The sequence below is a fragment of the Oncorhynchus kisutch genome, unplaced genomic scaffold (assembly GCF_002021735.2).
Source record: "Oncorhynchus kisutch isolate 150728-3 unplaced genomic scaffold, Okis_V2 scaffold2680, whole genome shotgun sequence".
Taxonomy (NCBI): domain Eukaryota; kingdom Metazoa; phylum Chordata; class Actinopteri; order Salmoniformes; family Salmonidae; genus Oncorhynchus; species Oncorhynchus kisutch.
In genome coordinates, this window is record NW_022264625.1 from 303380 (window position 1) to 315566 (window position 12187).

At 44.3% G+C, this 12187-nt stretch overlaps 2 protein-coding genes across 2 annotated transcripts in view; both read right to left on the reverse strand.

Moving 5' to 3' along the window:
• Positions 1-12187, reverse strand: part of LOC116370645 (NLR family CARD domain-containing protein 3-like) — a 277910-nt gene that overhangs the window by 135819 nt on the left and 129904 nt on the right. The gene's annotated exons all lie outside the window — the stretch shown is intronic.
• LOC116370646 (NLR family CARD domain-containing protein 3-like) lies at positions 3712-7737 on the reverse strand (the record flags this gene model as incomplete). Its single annotated transcript, XM_031819844.1, has 4 exons — positions 3712-4353; positions 5006-5237; positions 5713-5807; positions 6202-7737. Coding segments are annotated over 4 exons (2373 nt in total), but the record flags the coding sequence as incomplete, so codon positions are not given.

A 12187-nucleotide genomic window follows, 5' to 3' on the forward strand; every position in this document is an offset into this window, starting at 1 on the left:
ATTAACAGCCTTTTCTTGTTTCAAGTATGTTTTATTATGAACAGTACAATATATCCTTGTTTACTTGTACAACTATGGAGCGTATGTCCATATATAATTATACAACTATGGAGCGTATGTCCATATATAATTATATATAATTATACAATTAGTTTTTTCACATGATCACATTGTATTTTAACAGTGTTGTTGTAAGAGGTCCTCACAACTATAGAAAGACGCGCATGTGTGTGTGTGTCCAGAGTGTGTGTGTGTGTGTGTCCAGAGTGTGTGTGTGTCCAGAGTGTGTGTGTGTCCAGAGTGTGTGTGTGTCCAGAGTGTGTGTGTTTCCAGAGTGTGTGTGTGTCCAGAGTGTGTGTGTTTCCAGAGTGTGTGTGTTTCCAGAGTGTGTGTGTTTCCAGAGTGTGTGTGTTTCCAGAGTGTGTGTGTGTCCAGTGTGTGTGTGTGTGTGTGTCCAGAGTGTGTGTGTGTCCAGAGTGTGTGTGTGTCCAGAGTGTGTGTGTTTCCAGAGTGTGTGTGTGTGTCCAGTGTGTGTGTGTGTGTCCAGAGTGTGTGTGTGTCCAGAGTGTGTGTGTGTGTCCAGAGTGTGTGTGTGTCCAGAGTGTGTGTGTGTCCAGTGTGTGTGTGTGTCCAGTGTGTGTGTGTGTCCAGTGTGTGTGTGTGTCCAGTGTGTGTGTGTGTCCAGTGTGTGTCCAGAGTGTGTGTGTGTCCAGTGTGTGTGTGTGTCCAGTGTGTGTGTGTGTCCAGTGTGTATGTGTGTCCAGTGTGTGTGTGTGTCCAGTGTGTATGTGTGTCCAGTGTGTGTGAGTGTCCAGAGTGTGTGTGTGCCCAGAGTGTGTGTGTGTCCAGAGTGTGTGTTTGTCCAGAGTGTGTGTTTGTCCAGAGTGTGTGTTTGTCCAGAGTGTGTGTGTGCCCAGTGTGTGTGTGTGTCCAGTATGTGTGTGTGTGTCCAGAGTGTGTGTGTGCCCAGAGTGTGTGTGTCCAGTGTGCGTGTGTGTGTGTGTGTGTGTGTGTATCCAGAGTGTGTGTGTCCTGTGTTTGTGTGTGTGTGTGTGTGTGTGTATTTGTCCAGTGTGTGTTTGTCCAGTGTGTGTGTGTCCAGTGTGTGTGTGTGTCCAGTGTGTGTGTGTGTGTCCAGAGTGTGTGTGTGCCCAGAGTGTGTGTGTCCAGTGTGCGTGTGTGTGTGTGTATCCAGAGTGTGTGTGTCCTGTGTTTGTGTGTGTGTGTGTGTGTGTGTGTATTTGTCCAGTGTGTGTTTGTCCAGTGTGTGTGTGTCCAGTGTGTGTGTGTGTCCAGAGTGCGTGTGTGTGTATTTGTCCAGTGTGTGTGTGTGTGTGTGTGTGTCCAGAGTGTGTGTGTGTGTGTCCAGTGAGTGCGTGTGTGTCCAGAGTGTGTGTGTGTCCAGTGTGTGTGTGTGTCCAGTGTGTGTGTGTGTCCAGAGTGTGTGTGTGCCCAGAGTGTGTGTGTCCAGTGTGCGTGTGTGTGTATCCAGAGTGTGTGTGTCCTGTGTGTGTGTGTGTGTGTGTGTGTGTATTTGTCCAGTGTGTGTTTGTCCAGTGTGTGTGTGTGTCCAGTGTGTGTGTGTGTCCAGTGAGTGCGTGTGTGTCCAGAGTGTGTGTGTGTCCAGTGTGTGTGTGTGTCCAGTGTGTGTGTGTGTCCAGAGTGTGTGTGTGCCCAGAGTGTGTGTGTCCAGTGTGCGTGTGTGTGTATCCAGAGTGTGTGTGTCCTGTGTGTGTGTGTGTGTGTGTATTTGTCCAGTGTGTGTTTGTCCAGTGTGTGTGTGTCCAGTGTGTGTGTGTGTGTCCAGTGTGTGTGTGTGTCCAGAGTGCGTGTGTGTGTATTTGTCCAGTGTGTGTGTGTGTGTGTGTCCAGAGTGTGTGTGTGTGTGTCCAGTGAGTGCGTGTGTGTCCAGAGTGTGTGTGTGTGTGTCCAGTGAGTGCGTGTGTGTCCAGAGTGTGTGTGTGTGTGTGTGTCCAGTGAGTGCGTGTGTGTGTATTTGTCCAGTGTGTGTTTGTCCAGTGTGTGTGTGTGTGTGTGTGTATTTGTCCAGTGTGTGTGTCCAGAGTGTGTGTGTGTGTATTTGTCCAGTGTGTGCTTGTCCAGTGTGTGTATTTGTCCAGTGTGTGTTTGTCCAGTGTGTGTGTGTGTGTGTCCAGAGTATGTGTGTGTGTGTCCAGAGTGTGTGTGTGTGTGTCCAGTGTGTGTGTGTGTCCAGAGTGTGTGTGTGTCCAGAGTATGTGTGTGTGTGTCCAGAGTGTGTGTGTGTCCAGAGTGTGTGTGTGTGTGTGTCCAGAGTGTGTGTGTGTGTGTCCAGTGTGTGTGTGTGTCCAGAGTGTGTGTGTGTGTGTCCAGTGTGTGTGTGTGTCCAGAGTGTGTGTGTGTCCAGAGTATGTGTGTGTGTGTCCAGAGTGTGTGTGTGTGTGTCCAGTGTGTGTGTGTGTCCAGAGTGTGTGTGTGTCCAGAGTATGTGTGTGTGTGTCCAGTGTGTGTGTGTGTCCAGAGTGTGTGTGTGTCCAGAGTATGTGTGTGTGTGTCCAGAGTGTGTGTGTGTGTGTCCAGAGTATATGTGTGTGTGTCCAGAGTATATGTGTGTGTGTGTCCAGAGTATATGTGTGTGTGTGTCCAGAGTATATGTGTGTGTGTGTCCAGAGTATATGTGTGTGTGTGTCCAGAGTATATGTGTGTGTGTGTCCAGAGTATATGTGTGTGTGTGTCCAGAGTGTGTGTGTGTGTGTGTGTCCAGAGTGTGTGTGTGTGTGTCCAGAGTATGTGTGTGTGTGTCCAGAGTATATGTGTGTGTGTGTCCAGAGTATATGTGTGTGTGTGTCCAGAGTATATGTGTGTCCAGAGTATATGTGTGTGTGTGTCCAGAGTGTGTGTGTGTGTGTGTGTGTCCAGAGTGTGTGTGTGTGTGTCCAGAGTGTGTGTGTGTCCAGAGTATGTGTGTGTGTGTCCAGAGTGTGTGTGTGTCCAGAGTGTGTGTGTGTCCAGTGTGTGTGTCCAGTCTGTGTGTGTGTGTCCAGTGTGTGTGTGTGTGTGTCCAGAGTGTGTGTGTCCAGTGTGTGTGTGTGTCCTGTGTGTGTGTGTGTGTGTGTCCAGAGTGTGTGTGTCCTGTGTGTGTGTGTGTCCAGTCTGTGTGTGTGTCCTGTCTGTGTGTGTGTGTCCAGTGTGTGTGTGTGTGTGTGTATTTGTCCAGTGTGTGTGTGTCCAGTGTGTGTGTGTCCAGAGTGTGTGTGTATTTGTCCAGTGTGTGTCTAGTGTGTGTGTGTCTAGTGTGTGTGTGTCCAGTGTGTGTGTGTGTCCAGAGTGTGTGTGTGTCCAGAGTGTGTGCGTGCGTGTCCACTGTGTGTGTGTGTCCAGAGTGTGTGTGTCCAGTGTGTGTGTGTGTCCAGTGTGTGTGTGTGTCCTGTGTGTGTGTGTGTCCTGTGTGTGTGTGTTTGTGTGTGACCACTGTGTGTGTGTGTGTCCTGAGTGTGTGTGTCCACTGTGTGTGTGTCCAGTGTGTGTGTGTATTTGTCCAGTGTGTGTCTAGTGTGTGTGTGTCTAGTGTGTGTCCATTGTGTGTGTGTCTAGTGTGTGTGTGTCTAGTGTGTGTGTGTTTAGTGTGTGTGTGTGTCCATTGTGTGTGTGTCTAGTGTGTGTGTGTCTAGTGTGTGTGTGTGTGTGTGTGTATAGTGTGTGTCCATTGTGTGTGTGTGTCTAGTGTGTGTGTGTCTAGTGTGTGTGTGTCTAGTGTGTGTGTGTGTCCAGAGTGTGTGTGTGTGTATTTGTCCAGTGTGTGTGTGTCCAGAGTGTGTGTGTGTGTATTTCTGATCCATAAATGTGATTATCCCAAACCCTGTGTTATTCCAGGGACACTGAGGAGTCATCATCCCAAACCCTAAACCCTGGACAGATGGGCTCAGTGAATGTGGAGGTGAATGTGATCAGGTGGGTCAGTGTGTCAGAGGAGGCTCTATAGAAGGACAGAGTGCCGGCTGGCCAGTCCAGATACACTCCTACTCTGTGGGAGCTGGAGGAGGGGACGTCTATGGTAGTGTGATTATCATTGTGCCTGGCATAGTAACTGTTGTCAGAGCAGAACAGACTCCAGGACTTGTCATTGTATCCAAGACAACAGTCATCAACCCTTCCTCTCCTGCTGATTCCTTTATATGTCACTCCTATAACAGCCCCCCCACTCCACTCTGCCTCCCAGTAACAGCACCCAGTCAGACCCTCTCTACACAGCACCTGTTCCCAGTACTCAAATCTCTCTGGGTGATCAGGATACGGCTGCTCCTCTGTCCTCCATGTCACCTTTCTGTTCCCCTCAGACAGAGAGAGGTGTCTGTTTACTGTGTTTAGGTCCAGTGTGAGATCACAGACATCTGATGGATGAAACCAGACACAATATTAGAAATCATCATCATTCACATTAGAATGTTAACTCACTTTTCACTAATTAATTTAATGTAGATGTTTCTAGGTATCAAAAGGAGAAGTTAAGGTAACTTGAGACTTGTTGAATGATCATATGTTATACTGTATGGTAATATAAAACACACTTATTCACATTAATTACACACACACACACACACACACACACACACACACACACACACACACACACACACACACACACACACACACACACAGTCAAATCAACTCTTTGTAAACGTTGGTGTCCCTGATTTCTGCTTCTGTAGAACTACAGCTGATATTTAATATGACCAAGTCAGTAATGATGTTGGTCTTTGACTTAACTTGAATTAAGACTTATTCTTAGTCATATTCTTCACAGCAGTCAACACTCACATTTTCTAAGTCCAGGTTTCATTCTGTTCTCTCCACCATGTTCCACACTGTAGCGGTAAGCAGAAGAACAGACAGTCATTGAGGGATACACCTGAACTCACACACACACACACACACACACACACACACACACACACACACACACACACACACACACACACACACACACTCATCATATAACTTTGTCCAAGTAATAATGTTTGTCTTAACCAGCCTGATAAGTCCAACATGTCTGATATGAACATTGACATAAACCCTCTACATACTTGAGTTTCTCCAGTCTGCAGTGTGGATCCTCCAGTCCAGCAGAGAGCAGTCTGACTCCTGAGTCTCCTGGGTGATTGTAGCTCAGGTCCAGCTCTCTCAGGTGTGAGGGGTTTGACCTCAGAGCTGAGACCAGAGAAGCACAGCCTTCCTCTGTGACTAGACAGCCTGACAGCCTGCAAAGAGTCAAATCATATTAAAATCACACTGTTATTCTTTGGTGGTGAAAATAGTGGCAGTATATTTTTTCAACATATTCAGATACATCAGTGTCCTGAAACCTTCCATATCTATTCGTAAAATAGTGTATCATCATAAAAAATGACAAATGATCAAAGTATTGCCTGCAGATAGAAACATGTCTAGTACAAATATTATAGTAGACTGACCAGACCAGTTTAAAAAGCAGAATCAGTCAGAAGACAGACAGTGAGGAATCAGATTTAGATTGTATTGAGTATACAGTCCACACCATATCTATTTAGACAGTGAGGAATCAGATCTAGATTGTATTGAGTATACAGTCCACACCATATCTATTTAGACAGTGAGGTATCAGATTTAGATTGTATTGAGTATACAGTCCACACCATATCTATTTAGACAGTGAGGTACAGTTATCACTTGTTGACCAACTACAGGAATACTGACCTCAGAGTCTCCAGTTTACAGTGGGGATTCCCCAGTCCAGCAGAGAGCAGCTTCACTCCTGAATCCTTCAGGTCATTGTTACTCAGGTCCAGCTCTCTCAGGTGTGAGGGGTTCGACCTCAGAGCTGAGACCAGAGAAGCACAGCCTTCCTCTGTGACTAGACAGCCTGACAGCCTGACAAAGAGATCATCATGACTACACAAACACACTGTTCATTTAACACCAGTAGTGTAGAAGGACAATGGTAGATGCATTTGGATTATTCTCTCAAACAACATATAGATTCATCTTCCGTTTCCTAGAATTGTATGGTCATATTGTTATACATATTGTTATACTAATGTCAACATCAATGAATTTATTCAATATGTTTTTCAAAATAATATATTATACATATTATAATTCATATTTTTCACTAAACTGAATATTTCTTCCTGATGATTAGTTCTTATATGTCATTTTATTTACTCACAGAGCAGCTCTGGAGGCTTTGACCACTGGCAGCAGCCTCAGAAGACCTTCCTCTGATCTGGAGTATTTCTTCAGGTCAAACACATCCAGCTCCTTTTCTGAAGTCAGCAACACAAAGACCAGAGCTGACCACTGTGCAGGTGACAGGTTGGGTTTTGAGAGACTTCCTGATCTCAGGTATCTTTGGATCTCCTCCACTAGAGAATGGTCATTCAGTTCATTCAGACAGTGGAACAGATTGATGCTCCTCTCTGGAGAGAGATCCTCCCCGATCTTCTCCTTGATGTACTTGACTGTTTCTTCATGGCTCTGTGAGCTGCTTCTTGCCTTTGTCAGTAGACCTCGTAAGTGCTTCTGATTGGACTCCAGTGAGAGGCCCAGAAGGAAGCGGAGGAAAAGGTCCAGGTTTCCCGTCTCACTTTGTAAGGCTTTATCCACAGCACTCTTGTAGAAAGTAACTTCAGGCTTGTCTCTGAACAGCAAAGAAAAGATACTGGACTTTGTTTGCAGTTTGTCCATTAGATTCTCATTGTTGTTGATGAATGAGAGGAACACATATACAGCAGCCAGAAACTCCTGAATGCTCAGATGAACAAAGCAGTACACCTTGTCCTGGTACAGCCCACATTCCTCTTTAAAGAGCTGTGTGCACAATCCTGAGTACACTGAGGCTTCATTGACATCAATGCCAGCCTCTTTCAGGTCTTCTTCATAGAAAATCAGATTGCCCTTCACAAGCTGTTGAAAAGCCAGTTTTCCCAGTGACAGAATGCTCTCTTTATTCCAGTGTGGACCTGTCTCTTCTTTCCCAAGATACTTTTCATTCTTCTGTTTGGTATGAAACACCACAAGGTGTGTGTACATCTCAGTCAGTGTCTTGGGCATCTCTTCTCTCTTATGTTGCATCATGTGTTCAAGGACTATTGCAGAAATCCAACAGAAGACTGGAATGTGGCACATGATGTGGAGGCTCCTTGATGTCTTTATGTGTGAGATGATTCTGCTGGCCAGGTCCTCATCACTGAATCTCTTCCTGAAGTACTCTTCCTTCTGTGGGTCATTGAACCCTCGTACCTCTGTCACCTGGTCAACACACCCAGAAGGGATCTTATTGGCTGCTGCAGGTCGGGTAGTTATCCAGAGGAGAGCAGAGGGAAGCAGATTTCCCTTGATGAGATTTGTCAGCAGAACATCCACTGAGGTTGACTTTGTGACGTCCCAACAGATCTTGTTCTTCTGGAAGTCTAGGGGCAGTCGGCACTCATCCAGACCATCAAAGATGAACAGAACTTTGTACTTGTTGTAGATGGAGATTCCTGATTGTTTGGTTTCCATTGAGAAGTGATTGAGAAGTTCAATGAAAGTGTGTTTGTCCTCTTTCATCAAATTCAGCTCCCGAAAAGGGAATGAAAATACAAATTGGACATCCTGATTTGCTTTTCCTTCAGCCCAGTCCAGAATGAACTTCTGCACAGAGACTGTTTTTCCAATGCCAGCGACTCCCTTTGTCAGCACAGTTCTGATAGGTTTGTCTTGTCCAGTTAAGGGTTTGAAGATGTCGTTACATTTGATTGCAGTCTCTGGTCTTGCTTGTTTCCTGGTTGTTGTCTCAATCTGTCTCAGCTCATGTTCATTATTGACCTCTCCTGTTCCACCCTCTGTGATGTAGAGCTCTGTGTAGATCTTATTGAGAAGTGTTGGGTTTCCTTGTTTAGCGATCCCCTCAAATACACATTGAAACTTCTTCTTTAGATTAGATTTGAGTTCACGTTGGCAAATCACAGCGAGCTCATCTGAATCTAGAAATAACACAGAGGATATTAATATTACGTCTGTTTTAATGTCTACAGTATTGTAGGACTGTTATAAAGTTGTACATTATAATAATTTATTCTCTTAACTGACTGTCTAAATGTGTAAATGTTTTCATAATGCATTACAGACTGGTGTGACTGATTATATTATTATTGGTATTATTGATGGTATTATTAATGTTGTCTCTCTCTCTAAATGAATCACCACAACACATCCCTGCTGCTACTTGATGAGGTCACTAGGTGTTGTGTTAAGGCTGCTACAATATCATTGAGTTACACAGCTACTTTAGCTGTACTTTAGCTACAGCTTTTAAATGTTATAAAACAGCATTCAACATGAGGCAGACAGATCTTACATTTCTCCAGTGTGTCAGCAAGCTCCTTCTGGTTCATTTTCCTCAGGATGTGCAGTGTGATCTTCAGAGCCCCCTCTCTGGCACTGCTCTCCTGCTTCTCATCTTCAGCATCCACCACTTCCTTATCCTGCTTCTGACTCTCAAAGCCTTCTGGGAGTTCTGGACTAAGAATCCTCTTGAACATCTTCAGCTCGTTCTTCACAAATGTCATAATTTTCTCTTCAAGCAACTGAAATAAATAAAGTAAATAAGTTAAGCAAGAGAATAAATGCTTTCTCATTAACACATTAATGAATGATTGACAGATCAACTTTACTTGAGGTAAACAAAAACAAATGTCCATAACAGGACCACATACACTGAATATGGAGTCCAGGTCTGTTTGATGACTCTGGGAAGACTGACCACTGAGAATCTCTGACTCTGATCTCTCCTGTTGGTTTCTGTGGACAAAACATGAGATTACATCTCCTCATCCAGGGAGGACACACACACACACACATACGCACACACACACACAAACACGCACACACACACACACACACACACACACACACACACACACACACACACACAGGGAATGTTGTATTTGTTTAATATTGTTTAGGACTACGAAAATGGACAAAAGGATGAGCATATGGATTATGAAAACAACAACAATAAATGGGAAAGTGGGAGAGGAGAAATGACTAGAGACAGTGTTGTTTAACTCACTGACCAGAACCCATGAGTTCTTCTTACCTTTGTTCAGTAGAAAAGTCTCCCTCTCTAAAGGATATAGGACGACCCATAGACCAGTCACTCTTCATGGACACACAGCTGGGTACAGGGGAGGCTGGTCTCTCCTGCTTGATTTGACTTCAACACAACAGAGACAAACATTACATCTCTCATCTACTCTGAGCTCAGATGGGGAAACATAAGAAGAGTTTCACAAATAGAACTGACTTCCAGACGTTAGTTAATGGCGCGAGCAGTGTGTCATTTTCAATGACTAAATTAATTTAGCAACACGAGCGTTGTAGTCAGTCTGTCAGCTCCGCTAAAAGGCTGGTGTCGTTACTCTGCCTTCTCCGGGGGATGTTGAGGTACATTTACTAACCGGGAGGGTTGAATGATGTAATTTATTAGAGGCCTGGAAGACGCACTCTCGAAGTTGTTTACTCACAATATCAGATATTAAATTGATTTGTTATAATGAATGTATACTGAGGTTGAGGTTCTGACTAGTGATTATTTACCCGGGGTTCAATACCTGCTATTGAGGCGCCCTGAAAATAATATTCAAAAGTTCGGTCCTTGGACACAGAGGGGTTAAACACTAAAGTTACCATCCATCTAGTGAAGAGAGGAGAACAGGACAGAAGTAGCCAGCATCCGTCAACGAGAGGGAGAAGCCTCACCGGGATTTAACAGGTGGAAGAAACAACCGGGGAGCTCCATCGGTCCACAAGAAATGCAGACAGCCGGTGATGATGTAGTGGTAGCTATGGTAACTAGGATGCTGCTGGTAGAGTAGCTATGGTAACTAGGATGCTGCTGGTAGAGTAGCTATGGTAACTAGGATGCTTCTGGTAGAGTAGCTAGCTAGCTTACCGAGCTGTACCGACTAGCTAGGATAACAAGGATGCTGCTGGTAGAGTAGCTAGCTAGCTTACCGAGCTGTACCGACTAGCTAGGATAACTAGGATGCTGCTGGTAGAGTAGCTAGCTAGCTTACCGAGCTGTACCGACTAGCTAGGATAACTAGGATGCTGCTGGTAGAGTAGCTAGCTAGCTTACCGAGCTGTACCGACTAGCTAGGATAACTAGGATGCTGCTGGTAGAGTAGCTAGCTAGCTTACCGAGCTGTACCGAATAGCTTGGTTAGTTAGCAGGTCGTTCGTCTGTCCCTCGCCTCGATGATGAATCCGGTGAACCACAAATTGAAACAAGGATAGAGAGTGAAAAGGATCTGGCTACACTCACACTGTCCCTGACCGTAAAGAAAAAAGCAAATTGAACAATAAACTTCGGTGTTTCAACACTGTAACAAACTCCATCGTTATTCCCCAAGATCACCTCAGTCCACTCTGCGCGTAACCAGCTTGGCGCCACACCGAACGGGGACGCGGACAGTTCTGTACGGGGACGCGGACAGTTCTGTACGGGGACGCGGACAGTTCTTTACGGGGACGCGGGCAGTTCCAGAACGCGGACATGATCAGTGCAACACAATCAACTGAACCCAGTCTTTACAGTGGGTTACATTGGTAATATTCATTTTTTATTATTATGTAAAACAAACATTCTATGTCTTTTTATAACAATATGTTGAGATCTGGGACCATGTTCACACAGTGTCTCAGAGTAGAACATTGGTCGTATAAGTGCTGAGATTAAAGACATTTTACACTTATGGGTATAAGTGGGTGGGTAACTATGCATGAAGTCTCTAGTCCCAACTAGTCGGCAGATACCTGGTGAGCTGTCCTAAGTAGTTAAGAGTTAACAGCAGGTGTCCTAAGTAGTTAAGAGTTAACAGCAGCTGTCCTAAGTAGTTAAGAGTTAACAGCAGGTGTCCTAAGTAGTTAAGAGTTAACAGCAGGTGTCCTAAGTAGTTAAGAGTTAACAGCAGGTGTCCTAAGTAGTTAAGAGTTAACAGCAGCTGTCCTAAGTAGTTAAGAGTTAACAGCAGGTGTCCTAAGTAGTTAAGAGTTAACAGCAGCTGTCCTAAGTAGTTAAGAGTTAACAGCAGGTGTCCTAAGTAGTTAAGAGTTAACAGCAGCTGTCCTAAGTAGTTAAGAGTTAACAGCAGCTGTCCTAAGTAGTTAAGAGTTAACAGCAGCTGTCCTAAGTAGTTAAGAGTTAACAGCAGGTGTCCTAAGTAGTTAAGAGTTAACAGCAGGTGTCCTAAGTAGTTAAGAGTTAACAGCAGCTGTCCTAAGTAGTTAAGAGTTAACAGCAGCTGTCCTAAGTAGTTAAGAGTTAACAGCAGCTGTCCTAAGTAGTTAAGAGTTAACAGCAGGTGTCTTGATAATACTACAGAATAATGCAGTGAGTCAGTGGTTCCTGAGCCACATGTAATTGCTTTGTAGTAGTTAAAATAATGTTTTATATTTCTATATGATCAATCCATTAATAATATAGACCTACATGCAACAGTATGTCTTGTGCTTTTGGCAATGATTTATGTATAATAATTATAATAAGTCATACCATGTATGTCTGCACAGCAATTTGTCTACATTTTGGCAGATGAACTCAGGTTTTTACCCAGCGGCTAAGGAGTTGGTGCTGTGGCCAAAAGGTGGCTGGTTCAAATCCCGGGCCAGAAAAAAAAACACCAGAAGTGATCTGATGACTGGAAGGCTGCTTGATTCACATCCTCTAAACATTAACCTTCCGTTGATCAGAACTCTAGAGGTTCTTCTTCACTGAACCAAAATATATATAATGTTTTAGTGGTTCCATATATTAAGGAAGTGATAGAAGCCTTTTTGGTTCTAGAAGGAACCTTCTGTTCTAAGAGTGTATAATAATAAACACATTTTTCTTCTGATTTAATTATCTACATCATGTTGTTATTTAATTATCTACATCATGTTGTTATTTAATTATCTACATCATGTTATTTCAAGTTCTCCCTTTGGAGCACAACATCATGTTGTTAAATAATAATCCAAACTGGGCGTGGCTATAAACTGGGCGTGGATATAAACTGGGCGTGGATATAAACTGGGCGTGGCTATAAACTGGGCGTGGATATAAACTGGGCGTGGATATAAACTGGGCGTGGATATAAATTGGGCGTGGATATAAACTGGGCGTGGCTATAAACTGGGCGTGGCT